This window comes from Pteronotus mesoamericanus, unplaced genomic scaffold (genome assembly GCF_021234165.1).
Source record: "Pteronotus mesoamericanus isolate MK-2021 breed Mesoamerican mustached bat unplaced genomic scaffold, CSHL_Meso_final contig_702, whole genome shotgun sequence".
NCBI classification, from domain to species: Eukaryota; Metazoa; Chordata; class Mammalia; order Chiroptera; family Mormoopidae; genus Pteronotus; species Pteronotus mesoamericanus.
In genome coordinates this window covers 5,547,211-5,563,103 of record NW_026555239.1, presented here as the reverse complement: position 1 = coordinate 5,563,103, position 15,893 = coordinate 5,547,211, and the positions used below count along the sequence as shown (strand labels likewise).

The 15,893-nt window shown below is 55.4% G+C and overlaps 1 protein-coding gene across 3 annotated transcripts in view; it reads right to left on the bottom strand.

Moving 5' to 3' along the window:
- Positions 1-808: 808 nt before the first annotated feature.
- Positions 809-15,893, bottom strand: part of PPARA (peroxisome proliferator activated receptor alpha) — a 39,978-nt gene continuing 24,893 nt past the window's right edge. For 2 of the 3 annotated variants that reach the window (XM_054582501.1, XM_054582502.1), the window contains 5 exons: positions 14,491-14,651; positions 12,372-12,510; positions 11,408-11,610; positions 4,844-5,291; positions 809-1,931 (listed from right to left, as the gene is read on the bottom strand). In XM_054582501.1, coding sequence (XP_054438476.1) covers positions 1,684-1,931; positions 4,844-5,291; positions 11,408-11,610; positions 12,372-12,510; positions 14,491-14,651 — 1,199 coding nt within the window. In that variant the 3' untranslated portion in view covers positions 809-1,683. Of the gene's footprint in view, positions 1,932-2,767; positions 3,241-4,843; positions 5,292-11,407; positions 11,611-12,371; positions 12,511-14,490; positions 14,652-15,893 lie in introns of those variants that run through there. The other variant, XM_054582503.1, reaches the window with a different exon arrangement.

The window sequence follows — 15,893 nt, the reverse complement described above, 5'->3', positions numbered from 1 at the left end:
CTGACTGTTAGGTTAGTGTCATCCACACGTGGAACTGCTTTTATTGGCTTCCAGCAGGTCCTTTGATTGGATCTTTAAAAAAAACACAGAACAGCTGCCTGTGGAATTTTTAAAAGGACGTCCTAATTGCAACTTCTGCTTTTTCCGAGTTGAAGTCTCACAGTTTGATTGGCTTTTCTACTGTTGCATTTTCCTAATGCCAGTCTTGGGAACTTGACCAATATCCACCCTAATGCTTCTTTGACAATAAATGACAATGACCTTAAGGAGCCAGGTTTGGTCAGGGCAGCGGGGGAGGGGTGCCAAGGACGCGACCAGGCCGCAGCGCTGTGGGCGTGGGGTCCTGGGCCCCAGCACATCCGCACAGACTGGCGGGCGGGCTGCTGAAGGGCCGAGGGGGCAGTGGGTCCGCTGCGGTTATGGAAGGAGAGCGGGCCCAGGGTCCACACCTGCTAGACACAATCCACAGGCCGTCATGGACGGCCCGAGGCTGAGGCTGATCTTTTAAGGCTGAAACAAACGTTTTAGGGGTTGGAAACACCACCGTACACCCACGGCTGGAGAAGGACACTTAACTCTCCACCTCGGCACAAACCACCAGCCGTGGGTCCTGAGACCAGGCGCTGCGGCCTTTCACGGGACCGCGAGCCCGGCTCCCCCACGCCCCACCCCGCCCCAGGTGACCCCACCCCACCCCCGACCAGGAAGTTACATTCCCCTTGTCCTCTCCACCCCAGGCAACAGCTACCACCGCCAAGAGCTACAGAAGTAAAGCTGCGTATTTTAAAAGGCAACGGGGCGGGGGGGCGGTGGGGGGGGAGACCAAGGAGCTGCCTCGACACACGGGACGCAGAGGGACGCTCGCCGGTAATCTGCCAGGCTGCGCTGAAAGCCACGGCCCCCAAAGGCCCGGCTTTGAGAGGACGCGGGGGGAGGGCTGGATGCTGAGGTACTTGTGAGTTCGTCACCACCCCGCCCACCGACGCCAGCTTTACTGGGGCCATGAGCCATGTGGGGGTGGCCGAGGCACGGTTTCCCGGGACCTTCTGCAGGAGCCTGGGGACAGGCCCTCCACGGCTGTGCGCCCAGGGACCCAACACAGCACCACGGCTGTGTTTCCACAGCTTATCGAATGACTCTCTGAAACTCTAACATCTATGATTAAAAAAACTGCATGTTGCCTCTTCGAATTCAGGAAACAGAATCGAAGTCTTCTGAATAAATACATCGCCGCTTTTAAAAGGCCTAACCTTTGGTTACATCTAGATATAGAGGATTACAAAAGTTAAAAAGTGCTGATTAGTTTTCAAAATTAGAAAGGAGCCCAACAGTCAGCAGTGGTACCTGGGGAAGACAGACAGCGATTCTGAGGTCGCCAGGTACCGGCAGTAAACCACGAACGTGATTTAAAGAAATCTGCATTGATTGACACCAGACAGCTTCAAATCAGACAGCTGAGCATCACTGTCTCGACTTTCCCAAGCTCCACCTCCGCGCGCTCTGAGAAGCGCTGGGTACAAGGGCAAGTGGCGTGGGATGGGGTCGCGGTCACCTAGGGCCTACACGTTAGGCTCTCGGCGTTCGGCGGGGACATCTGTGCAAAGCGGCCTTGATCCCATGTCTCCTCGGCAGTGCTGCCACCTCCAGAGGCCCTCGGGGACGCCCCCATTCGTCCGCACGCACTCAGTACATGTCCCTGTAGATCTCCTGCAGCAGTGGATGCAGTGCAGCGTCCGACTCGGTCCTCTTGATGACCTGCACCAGCTGTGCGTGCTCGGTCACCAGCTGCCGGAGGTCCGCCATCTTCTGCAGCAGCTTGGGGAAGAGGAAGGCGTCGTCTGGGTGGTTGTTCTGCAGGTGGAGTTTGAGCACATGCACGATCCCCTCCTGCATTTTTTCAATCTGGCCGACGTTCAGCAGGCCAGGCCGATCTAGCCCCAAAGGAAAGAAGAGAAAGCTGAGCTGGCGATCATCATGGCAGGGACCAGCCTGGGAAAGCAGCCTCCCCGCGCCCCCAGCCTTCCTCCCCTGCAGCTCGGGGGACTGCACGCCCGCCTGGGAGACAACCAGATGTTTCCAGCCTCGCTCGGCCCGGAGGGGCGGACAGGGCAAGTCCTCGCATCTACGCACGTATACGACTGAACACGGGCTAGGCCGTCCAGCGTGGCCCTTTCCGTTGGCCCTGCCCGCCTTCCCCCAGTCAGGTGGAAACCCCAAACGTGAGGGGCAAGGGCGCGTTCGCAGGAGGACGACGATAGCTGGTTTTACATCACACGGGAGGGGAAATTCTTCCTCCTGAGCCAAAACGAGATGCTCGGGCTCAAGCTTTTCACCAATCATTCAGGACAGTGACTGTGTGAGACCTGGGCTTTGCGGGAGGAGGCACTGTTGCTACAGGCACCTCCTGGTGTGAACCCAGTGCAGGGAAGCAGAGACTGGAGCTGGAGGGCTGGCGCGGGGCAGCCAGCGTGCCCCCAGGGGACCTCCCGGGGGGCTGGGCCGCGGCGCCAGCCGTTCCACCCTCGGTATAGAAAACACCCTCCCTCTGCCCTGCAACCCATAGTCATTGGGCAGCTTAAAGCCCTGCTCACTGCTGCGACTTTCAGAAGGGTTGCTTGTGATGTGGACTTTTCTTTCTTTCTTTCTTTCTTTCTTTCTTTCTTTCTTTCTTTCTTTCTTTCTTTCTTTCTTTCTTCCTTTCTTCCTTTCTTTCTTTCTCTCTCTCTCTCTTTCCTTCCTTCCTTCCTTCCTTCCTTCCTTCCTTCCTTCCTTCCTTCCTTCCTCTCTTTCTTTCTCTTTCTCCCTCTCTCTCTCTCTGGTTGTAAAGTGTACAGTTGACCCTTTAACAATGTGGGGGGGACCTAACTCTGACTCCCCCAAACTTAACCACAGCCCCTGGGCCTCCGCAGCGCGTGGCTCGGAACCTCGGGAGACATCAGAACCCACAGGTGCCCAAGGCCTCGTCCAGCGCGTCCAGCCGGCCCTTCTCAGCCACGGGCCCCCGCCTTGCATGGAAAACACTGTTTGCAACGTATAGAATTTTATTAACGAGTGTCGCCCCGGTACAGTCAGTAACAATTTAAAAACTACTGCTTCTGATCCGTGGTTGGTTGAATCCATGGATACAAAATCTGGGGACGTGGAAGATCAACTGCTACTTATTGGAAAAAATCCAACCATAAGTGGACCCATGTCGTTCAAATCCACGTTGTTCAAGAGTCACCTGTCATTATTAACTTCCTAAACAGAAATTTAAAAAGATAAAATGAACCTCCCTCATAATTTTAACCCCATCAAACAGACAAGCGTGTGTCTCACCAGACGTTTTTCTATATCGGACTGACATATGATTATAATTTCTTTAATGAAACTGTGTTCACACTACACATAAATAGCCCTTCAACTGCTTTGTACCCACAGCACAGATCTTGAGCTCCCAAAGGACAGGGACAGCTCACACACAGCTGTGTTGCCATTTTGTACTTTTTGCCAGCGCGAGGACTCCCTCCACCCGCCTGCCACCTGGGTGGTAACAGGGACAGACCTGTGGGGCCAGGCCGCCCTCGCTCCCGGTGCCTATGGTGTCTGGGCGGCGGCGGCAGCCTCAGTTCTGCGAGGAGTCCACTATGGGGACAGCACAGCTGCCAGTGGTTTGTGGGGACAGGTGCCCCATCCGTCTCCCCCACGGCTGGGTCAGATCCACGGGGAGCGACCTTCTTAGACTCGGGACAGTGCTATTTAAAGAAATGCAACGCCGAACCTGCTTCCCACAGAGCAGCCCAGGCCTCCCTCCCCGGGCCCCGCCGCCGTCAGCAAAGCCAACTCTGCGGCTGTTGCTGTTGAGCAACTGACGCTTCTCATTCGGAAGGAGCGTAAGCACAGCAGCCATGAGCACAGCCGCCCTGACACGTGCACGGCACTCCGGAGAGTGTAACACGATAACAGCTGATAAAAACGTGACAGTAACAGGACTATGATATACAGTCATGCGCCGCTTAACGACAGGGCCACGCTCGGGGACGCGCATGGGCAGGCGATTCCACCCTGCGCGGCCATCACCGCGCACGCGCGCTCGTGGGGGGTCCCGCCCGCTGCGCCCGGCGGCGACTGGGGGGCGCACGAGCGCGAGACGGGAGGCGCGGCTCCCGCTTGCAGCGGCCTCCGTGACTAGGAGGAGTGCGTTCCACGGTTCCGGTAAGACGCGGAGCGTGGGGAACACACGCACCCGTAGCGTCGTGGTTTCCACCGCCGTCCCGTGCGACGCGCCGTGCACGCCCGTGCACGCCGTTCCGTCACGCGACTGTCAGCTCAGTGGGCTGTCACACGGGCACCGCCACAGCCGCCTGAGGAGCGCGCTGCGCCCCCACCGCGTGGAGCTGCGACCTCGCGAGGCGGCGGCAGGTTTTCAGCTCCTCTGCAACGTTAGGGGACCGCTGTTGTGTATGCAGGACGTTGCTGACCGAAATGCCATTCTACGGCACATGGCTGTATCATAGTATTACACGTAGCCATTCTATGACATTATCAACCCCAGCTGACTTACTACTTGGTATAATTGTTGTGTTATAATTACAGGGTATTTATATATTATAATATAAATGAAACGTACATAACGTACAATCGGTATTCACACATAATAATACACGATGCACTATTGGTGTCGCTCTCACTGGGCTTCCAGATGCCGAAGACGCAGGGGCTCGGACTTCCGCCCCGCGCCGCCCCGCCCCCCGCCCCCGCCCCGCCCCGCGCCCCGCCCCCACCAGACGCACTGCCGCCAGGGCCTCAGGGCAGGAGCCTGCAAGCCGCACTGCGGCGCCAGCAGACTCGCCCGAGCGCTCACCTCCGCAGCAGATGATGGCCGCCACGAACAGGGAAATGTCGCTGTCGTCCAGCTCCAGCGCGTTGAACTTCATGGCGAAGTCAAACTTGGGCTCCATGATCTCACAGAACGGCTTCCTGAGGCTCTTGAGGAACTCGCGCGTTATGAAGCCGTTCCCGTAGGCCACCAGCATCCCGTCCTTGTTCATCACAGAAGACAGCATGGCGAATATGGCCTCGTACACGCCGTACTTCAGCAGCGTGACCTGATCGTTCAAGTCCAAGTTTGCGAAGCCGGGGATGGACTTGGCGAATTCCGTGAGCTCCGTGACGGTCTCCACGGACGTGCACTGGCAGCAGTGGAAGATGCGGACTTCTGCCTCCTTGTTCTGGATGCCGTTGGCCACCAGCTTGGCCACCAGCGTCTTCTCAGCCATACACAACGTCTCCATGTCATGTATGACGAAAGGCTGCAAAGGAAGGCACTGGCGTAAGCCCAGTCACCGGTGGCACACTGTCCCCCTGACAGTCAGTGAACCAGCGAGCAGCCACTGTCTCCAAGTCACCTGGGGAGAACTGACGTGCGGACGACACAGTCCTCGTCCTGAAGAACCTCCACGTCAGTGGGGACAGGAGGCCTCGGCGGAGAGCCAGCAACAGGAATGGGCCCGATACTAACAGCCTCCACCCGACCCTGGGGGCGGGCCTCCCTGGTGCGGGGTGAAGTGCTGACTTCTGGCAACACCGCTAAGAAGAGAGTACTAGCCAAGCACTGTTACTATTTTATAATATTCTCCGAACTCCTAACTACTCCTGCAGTAGCCTTAATTATAATCGTTCTTAATGTCACCATTTTGTGAACTTGATGCAGAGGACTGTCTTTATCTAACACCGACTGTGAAAGAGTAGACCCGGCCTGTGGACAGACACGCCCTGGGAAGCCGGCATTTGTGTAGAAACAAGCAAAGGGGTGCTGTTAAAGCCTTGCTCTCCGGGGATCGCCGGCGAGGGCATCGGAAGATGTGGTTTCCCCGCGCACAAGGCTGAAACCTTTGTGTCAGAGCTCCCCGTTCCAGAACAAGGAACAAGCCCCGCAGCAGCAAGATCCATGTGCCCGTGCCATTTGCTCTGAAACCCGTCGGTCCTGCGTTTTATAAAGACTGAGCGGAGGAAAGAGGAGATGGTTGGCCACATGATTTGAGGCCAGTGCGCCCAGAAGAGCACACCTCCCCTAGGGGGCTCGGGGGGAACGGCACGAAGGCACCACTGGCGGGAACTGGCGCCGGGTGCGCGCAGGGCGGGGACGAGGGGGCTGAAGCACCATTGCTGCCAGACGCCGACAGGGCCTGAGGGCAGCCATGGTGGTAAGGGTCACTGCCAGCAGGCAGGGCACGTGGCCACAACGCAGGGTGTGTCCCTACTTCTGGGCTCATGAAAGCATCAGCCAACGCCCACCTGCAGGCACCTGTGGGCCGTCCCGGGCCGCCCAGCGGCGGCAGGTGTGCAGCACAGTCCGACAGGGCCACCTTCGAAATGTTTAAACTGAATGAGAATGTGCAACACAGTATTGGGGGAAAAAATAACCTGATTCCACATCTGAGCAGGGGGAGGTTTTTCAAATTACTACGAATGGGTGCAAACATCCTGAAACAAAACCGGAAGCCAAATTCCTCAGTATCTCAAGTGTGACGGAGGGAGCCCCAAAGTGCCTCTCCCCAAAGACGTAGAAACAGTCTTGTTTGGGGCAAGTCTGGGGGCAGTTCCGCCACACAGGGAGCTGGTGGAGTTACCCAGCCCAGGATGGACGAGAGACGTGTTTGTAAAGGACAGATGGCCATGACCCTCAATTTCAAAACCCAGACCAGGAAGCCACCCTGACTTTATTCAAATCACTGGCTTTTTCAAGTGTACTCAGTGGGGGTAGGGGGGAGTATGTTTTTTACAAAAAAGGAGTTCTGTGGTCAAAAACGTTCAAGAACCAGTGAGTTCCAGGAAGCGGGGCCTCCCAGGGCCTGAGGTGTGGGTGGGCAGGGGCCTTCGGCACCAAGCAGGGCAGGTCCCCAAAGCGCCTGAGGGCACGGCGCTCCGGTAGCGCCTCACAGGCTTAGCCTGGGGTCCGGCGCAAAATGAAAACGGGGGCCCTTTGTTCAAAAATGATTAAGACTCTCCAGACGGCAAGAGCTCAGCGTCCACCCCAGCCTGGGCCTCCCAAACAGGACGCACGCCTGTGAGGCTGGCCCCTGACAAGTTTTATGGGAAACATACTCCCATAAAGTGGGGAGCTTCAGTGGTGAAAATATTTCATTTTTATAACATCATCACTTGAGTTTTAGGAGGCAGGCCTCATTAACTGGCTGATTTGGAAACCAGTTGAATTCAAAACAAGCGGGAACACGGAGAAGCCGGTGTCCAGCCAAGCGGGGGCGGCTGCGGCTGCGGAAACTCCGCCGGCCCTGACCACGAACGCTCTCGGTAAGACCACGTACGAAGTCTGCACGGCTAACAGGGGCCGGCACACATAGCGCCCCTCTCTTATGACAAAACCACAAGCATGTCATCCTCTAACATGACACTATGACACTCAAGCACAACATACGACATCTTAGGTGACATGTTCAAACTGCTGTCCATCTTGTGCGAGACATTCGTGCACCCCAGCAAGCACAGTGGAGCACGCCTGCCTTCTGTCCTCTGCCGGGCCCTGAATTTGGCTTTGGAACGTGCCTTCGATACTCAGGTGTGAATAGGAATCCATCTGGCGATGCAGGTGGTAATTCCCAATGAATAGAGAGAGCTCGTTCCGAGGACTGTAACAGCCCCAGGCCGAAGGCGCCCGGCTTCCCCCGAAAGCACCCCACGCCTTGCAAGGCCAGCGGGCCCCGGCTGATGCATCCCCACGGCTGCTCACACCCGGTGCTGGCCTACGTGTGACGACATTACTTACAAGAACCCACCTCCAAAATACATTTAAACAGCATTTTCTATGAAAAGTTAGGCAGCACCGTCTTTGAGGAAAAATTTGTGAATTAGTGGTAGAATTGCTTTGGATGAAATGATTTAATGAGCATTTGGTTAGGTCTGACTACGTATTTCTAGAAACAGTATGAAATATGGCGTCTGTTTTCCAATCAACTTGAGAAACACGCATAGCACTTCAGCGGGACGCGGGCAGGAAGCTGCGCAGGGGCCAGGCCGCCCGCCCCAGAGCCCCTGGGACACCGAGGCGCTGCTGGCCGCCGCCGCTGCCGCCGCCGCCGGGTTTAAAACCTGTCCTCAGCCACGTGTCACAAGTCAGTCTCCTTGCTTCGTTTTTTTTTTCAGACAAGACACTTGACTCTGTAACTCCGTCTGCATACCAGGCTGGCTGCGGACGGCTCCTGGTTTTGTCTAAAACTCAATGACCTTCGCAGAAGATAAACATTTTCCGTAACTGAAGATATTCAAAGACTCTGAGGCCAGTTCCCAGCAATGGTGAGTAACACAGGATCCTTGAAATAAACATGCGCTGTCCCTTTCATCTGCCCTGAGTAAAGTCCTGCTACGTTCGTTAGATTTAAGAGGTAGCAGGACCTCTTGGCTGTCACCTTATACTTGACGTGCTGAAGTGTGAACAGTGCTAAAGTCTGAGTAGAGCATGCTAAAGAGCTGTTGCTTTTTTAACGAGTATCCTCACCTATTTTTCAGAGATGAGCTGGCTTCTTAAACCAGGGGCAGCTAAGACTGAGTGAGTGTGCACGTGCAAGCCTGCATGTGACCGTGTGGGTGTGCACGCGTGAGTGTGGGGGCGTTCATGAGTGTTTGCATGTGTGAGAGTTCGTGAGTGTGCATGTGTGAGCGTGTGTGTGCACGGGAGTTCATGAGTGTGTACATGGGTATGAGCGTGCGTGTATAAGAGTGCACGAGTGTGTATGTTTGAGGGTGTATGAAAGTCAGGAGGGTGTGCGTGCACAAACGTGCGTGAGTGTGAGTGTGTGTGCGTGCCCATCACAAGAAAGGCACTGACTTCAGAGCCGCTCGGTCCCATCTGCATACTGCGTCCTCCCAAACGCGACATTCCTAGCGCCGTGCTGAAGCCTCAGCAGCTCCCACCGGCCTGCGTCCGGGCGGAGACAGATGTCGGCCATCGGGCCCGCCATCCCCCGCCCCCAAAGCCCGTTCCCCAGGGTGACCACTGCACCTATACGGCTTCCCAGCAGCCCCCCTCCTCCCCTGAGACCCCAGACCCTCCAGGTCCACCCAGCACCCTAGCAGTTCCGAGTCAACCTCAGGTCTCTGCTTTGGCCGCTCCACAGGCCGCGGAAGTGGTTTCCACAGAACAAAGCGGTGGCCTAGCGCAAGGATCCACGGCCGGCAGACCGGGGCCTGCTTTCAAATGAAGAGTCTGCCCCGCACCGAGGGCCAAGTCTGGGTGACGCCAGGCCCTTGCCTGGTAGGCCCTGCAGGAAGCGTCTCCTGGGCCGGCGGGGAGGAAGCCAGCCCTGCCTGCTGGCCAAGCAGCCCCATCTTGCCCCGGGGGCGAGCCTGCCCCCCAAGTTCAAGTTGTGCCCCCCCAGACAAAATCATGATCCCTCACTGGACAACAACACCCGCCGGGTGGGCTGGCGCCCCTGCGGCTCCGTTACCATCAGCCACGTGCTTTCCAAACGGCCAAGCTGCAGGGGCCGGCATCCGAGAAACCAGCACCTCTCCCCTGACCCACTCCAGGGCCAGAGCTTCTGCGAGGGCCGCCCCGGCCTCCCGGGCCAGGCTTCTGTGCCAAGTACTGAGCACAGGGTCCCTGAGCACAGGCCAAGGTGACCAGGTCAGGACAAGCTCTGCCCCTCCAACAGATTTCCCACCAACAGGCTGAACTGCTTTCTGAACCACGCAGAAGTCGCGGGCTGTGGTCTCCGACGCCACGCCACTGCGGGCCCTCGGGGCTCTGGGCGGGGCCTCCAGCAGTGGCGGTGGCGTCCCACCCGTGGCTGGCACAGGGAGAACGCCTGGAGCTCCCAGTGGTGGGGGCAGGAGGGCGGCCAGGCCCCCAGCGCAGGGAGGACAGGGGGTGGGATGCAAGCCTGGCTCGGAGCAAACCGTGCGGCCACAGGCAGCGGGCGACTCAGCCGGATGCGTGGGGCGGGAGCAGGCTCTGGCCCTAACCCCTAAAGGGACACCGAATTCTCTCTTTCTGATACAGTGCGGCCCCACCCTAGACTACGGGTCTGCTCTCTACCCCCTTAAGACCAAAAGGCAGATTCTTCCCGGAGAGGAACCAGCTGCCCAGGTGTCACTGGCTCTGACCGAGCCTCCTCAGACATGAGGATCTCAGTGGGCCGTCCCCAAGGACACTCCACGGCAACCGGAGAGACAGTCAACGAGAGTGTTGGCTTAAGAGTAAAGATGACTTCTAATTTGCTGTACATTCTGAAAATCCAAGGGAGAAAGAGAAGACCTCCGAAAGATCCACACAGGCCCGAGGGAAATCAGACCTGGGCGACTAACCCTGGGCTACACGCGCTAACCGCTTCCAGGGTAGAAACCCAAAGAGCAGGATCCGTCGTGGGAGCCTCTGGGGCGCCACCCCCCCTACGTGGGGGTGTGTTCTCTAGTTCAACAGAGTTCAGTCAAACCCTCCTAAAATCGTCTCAGCCTATGTAATTGGGGAATTCACTGAAGAATTAAAGGACTCAGTAAAAAACAGGTTTGGTTTGTTCATCAAAGTAAGGAGCTTGTGAAATACTTTATTTTCCTGTGACTAAAAATTCCAGCTTGTAATTCCCAAGAAGGGTCACTGTGAGCTGCTCATCAGTACAAATGAAACCAGCTCCGCCAGGCGCGGAGGAAAGCGCCAAGCGTCGGTGTCCGCCGGCCGCAGCCGCCCCTCTGTGGGGGCAGCTCCGAGGGAGACAGGCTTGGTCACTGAGGGGGTGAGGGAGGGGTGACGCTAGGCTGGGCAGGTGACAAAGTGCATGTGGGGGTTCCCAAGGGGCATGCGCAGACACTCCTGGAAAGGTCCAGAACTTTCCAAAAAGATAGCTACGTTTCTGTGAACAAATCACCCTTTCTAAGCCCTAGGACATCACTGCGTTCTCACCGAGGAAAAGGAAGGTGCGTGCGTTGGGGGAGGTTGCAGAGTTGGGGCAGTTTGGGGAAAAAGGATGGAAGCAGACATTCTGAGTGGGAAGTGAATGGTTTCATTTTCTGGTGTTAAAGTGGGGATTTTCTTTTTTTAAAAAAAAGCACCTCAGACATGGCCCTAAAATCTGGTGGCTATTATCGAGAGAGAGAGAGAGAGAGAGAGAGAGAGAGAGAGAGAGAGAGAGAGTGTGTGTGTGTGTGTGTGTGTGTGTGTGTGTTAATTACAGTCATTGTCATAACTCGGTCACTAGGGGCCTTGGGGTAGGTCAAACCCAGAAGACAGGAGTTGTTAAGCTACACTTTAGGTCTCTGAATGAACGTTTCCATTCCACTGTCTCTCAGTTGCCTTGGGGATAAAGACTATTTTCCCAGCGTTCAATACCTGTTTTCTCAGCCCTCCTCTATGCTCTAGCCGACTGCTGCCAGTGGAACGCGGCGACTGGCAAACACACGCCGCGGAGACACCTACCGGGTTGTTGCTGGCCTTCCCCGCGAGGATGACCCGAGCCTTGACCTTGTTCATGTTGAAGTTCTTCAGGTAGGCCTCGTAGATTCTCTTGGCGAGGGATTTGAGGTCTGCGGTTTCGGAGTCTTCTATGTCATGTTCACACGTAAGGATCTCTGCCTTCAATTTTGCTTTTTCAGATCTTGGCATTCTTCCAAAACGAATTGCTGGGGGAGGGGGAAAAACGGATAACAGGGAACACAAAGAAGTGAGCGACGCCAAACCACAGCCTGGAAAGGTGCATGGGAATAAACCCCCGGTGGAAGGAGCCAGGCAGGGCCCAACCGCCCCTCAGAACCATTCAGCTCTCTACTTTGCAGAGAGGAAAATAAAACTCCAACTCCACTGATCCTGGACCGTTTTTAAAGGTAAAGTAAAAGGAGACATCATCAATTGTTTCGTTAGGAGGTGTGGCCTGAGGCCGCCTATGGGCGCCGGTGCGGCGGCCCCACCAGTCCTCCCGGCTGAGGTGTGGGCCCGGCGGAGCTCCCGCCACACCGCTTTCTTTTTCCAGAAGGTAGACCTGCAGCTTCCATGAACTCGTCATTTTACATTTATCTCACATGGTAAGTGGCATGTTCTAAAATGAGCGGGTACTTGAATTAAAATTAAATTCACAACAGGATAAGATGCCCAGATGGCCCCTGCTTCCCCTGAATGACAGGAGCATTATGACATCCCAGGGACATACCATGGGTTCCAAAGCCCTGTAATCAAAGTCCTACCATGTGACGTTTCTAACAGTCATTCCAAGCGCTGGGCTGAATCGGGCTGTTTGAGACTTTTATTTTCCTAGGTCACGGCGCTTCCAGCGTCATCTGGGCACTAACCACCGCGGCAGGTTCATTCCAGGCACAGTCCGCCCAACCGAGTCGGGACGGCAAACGGAGGCGTGGGCGGGGAAAATGCGGCAGACAACCTTACCTACCATTATGGGACATCCCGACCGAAAGGCACTTGTGAAAACGACAGTATTGGCACTTGTTCCGGTTCTTCTTCTGAATCTTGCAGCTCCGCTCGCATTTGTCATAGACCAGCTTCAGCCGGATCGTCCGCCGGAAGAAGCCCTGCGAGGGGAGTGCGCGGCTCGTGAAACCGGGGTCGCCCCTCTGGCCGCACCTCCTGTCGCTCACTTATTCCCTCTTTTAAAATGAACTAAACTTAGGGAAATTGCTCTGAAGAGTCTGACCCAGTTGGGACGCACTGACAATTTTACATTTCATTGCATGTAAAATGAAGACCAAGAAAACGAGGCAAAATTCAAAATAATTTCAAAATGTCCTTGCGTGGCTTGGAAAGGTACAATTATAATCTCCCAAAGAGTTAGTAGACCTGTTAAAACTTACACAAGTTTAACTTTTTCCTCTCTTAGGACATAGCTGTATGTACGACTCAAAACTTTCTAGGAATTTTTATGAGAGAATGTTAACTTCCTAGCAGACAAAAATTATTTTAAAATATAATAAAAGCCGGCTTTATGTAAATAATTCTCTTGTTTTAAAAGAACACCTTCAACTTTATCCAGTAAAATATTATTTATACTTAAAAATAAAATGTTATTTTAAAACTCTGAACAAAAGTAACTTAATCATGCAGTAAAAGCCACTTTGCAAGTAGCTCTTGAAAAAGTATGTGGTAAGGAAAGTTGTGAGGTAGTGCACATTTGCATCTGTTTTTTTTCTTTGCTTTCCATCATTCTTCCACATTTTTTCTTTTTCTTTTTTTTAAAAAATATTTTATGTATTTACTTTGGGGAGGGGAGGGAAAAAGAGAGGGAGAGAAATATCAAACATCAGTGTGTGAGAATCCACTGGTTGCCTAGCTCGCCTGCCCAGATGGGAACCTGGCCTGGAACCCAGGCCCGCGCCCTGAACGGAACTGAACCAGCGACCCTTCAGTTCACAGGCCGGCGCTCAGTCCCCTGAGCCGCACCAGCCGGGGCCATGGGGAGGAGGCCCCAGTTTCTTGGCGAATGTCAGCGCAAGGGTCCTATCTTAATTTGACTGGTTCTCTAGGATTGTAGAGTAGAAGGGCTGAAGGACATATGAAATCATGAGGAAGGCGGAGAAGACAGGATTTTAAAAATCAGAATGCAGAAGGCAGAGACAGCCTGGCTCACGCGGCCCACCCCACTGTGCACTGCGCTGGCTCACGCGGCCCGTCCCACCTGTGGACCCGGCCGGCTTGAGGCAGAATGTCACTGTTTCACGGCTGCAGAGTGCGTGGCGTACAATTAGAGGCGGTGCCATTTTCCAGAAGTTGGTAAACATGTCCAGTGTGTGCAAGGAAAGGGGACTTCTGGTGGCCGACATGCAGGTGACTAGCTCCCCTGGGCTCCATGTGCCCGGGAGGCCAAGTCTGACACATGCATATCATTCCAGAAACTTGCGATGCCGCGTGAGCTGCGGGGCGTCAGGGTGCGGTCCTTCTGACCGTCGTGCCGCCAAGTCACGGAAGGGCCCATGACCCGGGGGCAGAGTCCCGGAGACAGGGCCTGACCCCTGCCCCGCTGGCCCGGGGTCACGGGGGCCGCGGCCTGGCCGAGCCGGCATGGAATGAGGGCAGGAGCCAGGGGGCCCGTGGTTGGGGTGGAGAGACCCCCGACGTGCAGGAAGGAACGCCGGGGGGTCAGGAGCAGCTGGGGAGGGGACGGCACCGGGTCAGGTTGTCACCCGGCATGTGCTATGGGACACTGAGCAAGACGCTGCACGTGTCTGATGGCCCGGAGAGCCACTGCCCTCCCCGACGTTCTGGTGAGGGTGAGAGAGACGGGCCAAGGCTCCCTGACCTCGTATTCAAATGAGGGGGTCACCCTTCACGTGGTTGGTTTGCCTTTAAAGAACACACTTCTCCAAGGTTTCGCAAAGCGCAGCCAGCAGTCTGCCTGTGGCTCTCTGAAGAGAGAAATTAATCGGTGACTTGGGTCAGTTTCATATCTATGGCTCTCTGCAGATCCGATTTGTAATGACAAACATTGGCGTGTAAGACACGCATACCGGTCACCGCTGAGGTGGGTCACCTGCCCCCCGCACCAGGGCCCAGCCTACCTTGCAGCCTTCACACGCGTGAACCCCGTAATGGTAGCCTGAGGCTTTGTCCCCACAGATCCTGCATTCAATGTTCAGGGCTGTGCTGGCAGACTCATCGGCACTGCCAGGGACCACAGGAAAAGTGACCGACGAGGGACTCGAAGCCGGTGACAGGGTGTCTGAGGACAGATGGGAAAGATGGATGAATTTCCAAAGCTCCCCGAGTCTACTTCTACATCAGGGTTATGGGGTGCGCTGCGCAAGATGTGGAGTGAGAGGCACCCACGGTGGGCGGGGCGCGCAGCTGCAGTCCCCGTGTCTCGGAACCGCCTGTGCCGGCGGAACGGCCCCTGGGGTCTCACAGCTCCCTCCCGCCGTGGCCCCCACGCCCCTGCCCTGGACACGTCCTACAGGACCTGCTACCGCGTCTGTGTCCACCTGGCTCATCGGCGCTCGTTAGCGCGGTAACTCGCACCAGAACGCGGCACAACAACCCGTGTCACGCACCAAGGGTGTAACCCGTGAAAGAAAAAGAAATAAGCTGGCCTTCCTTACAATGGAAACTTCTGTTCTGCAAAAGACTCTGTTAGGAAAATAAAAAGACAAGCCACTGACTGGAAGAACATCTCTGCAAAACACATGGATCTGATAAAAGATGTGTCACCCAGATATAGAGAGACGACAAACCTTAACAATAAACAACAACTAAAAAAATTGGCAAAAAATCTGAATAGACGTCTCACTAAAGAAGATGTACAGATTGCACATCGGTGTAGAAACAGATCCTTAGGAAAACTGTGAATGGAGTCAGACGTCACTATACACCTGTGGGGGTGGCCACCGGCCACACCCACGGCTGCCAAGGACGCAGAGCACCAGGACTCTCGTTTGCTGCTGGCGGGAAGGCACAGAGGTGCGGCCGCCCTGGAGGACAGTTTGGCAGTTTCTTAGAAGCAAAAGTCTCATGGGAATTACATTCCCAGATATTTGCCCGAGTGATTTGAAAACTTAAGACCATACAAAAACCAAACATGAATGTTTATAGCAGTTTTATTCCTAATTGCCAAATCCAGAAGCAGCCAAGATGCCCTTCAGGAGGCGAATGGATAAACAAAAGGCCAGTCTGCACGGTGTCCTCCGTGACTCTGGATGCCTGAGGTCCTGGGGAAGGCAGGCCCAAGAGACGGTCGGAAGGGCGCTTGCTCGGCTGCGGGGACCGGCAGGGCTGAAGACTGGAAGCTCAGGGGGTTTTTTGGGAGGTCGTGAAAGTTCATACAAAAATGCAACAGTGGACACATGATACTACGAACATGTCAAAATCCACAGGGCTTTACAGCGCAGACTGAAACTTCCTGTTGCAAATACAACAAAAGGAATCCCGGAGGCCTGGAGAGCCCAGGGCGGAGGGCAGGAGGCCACAG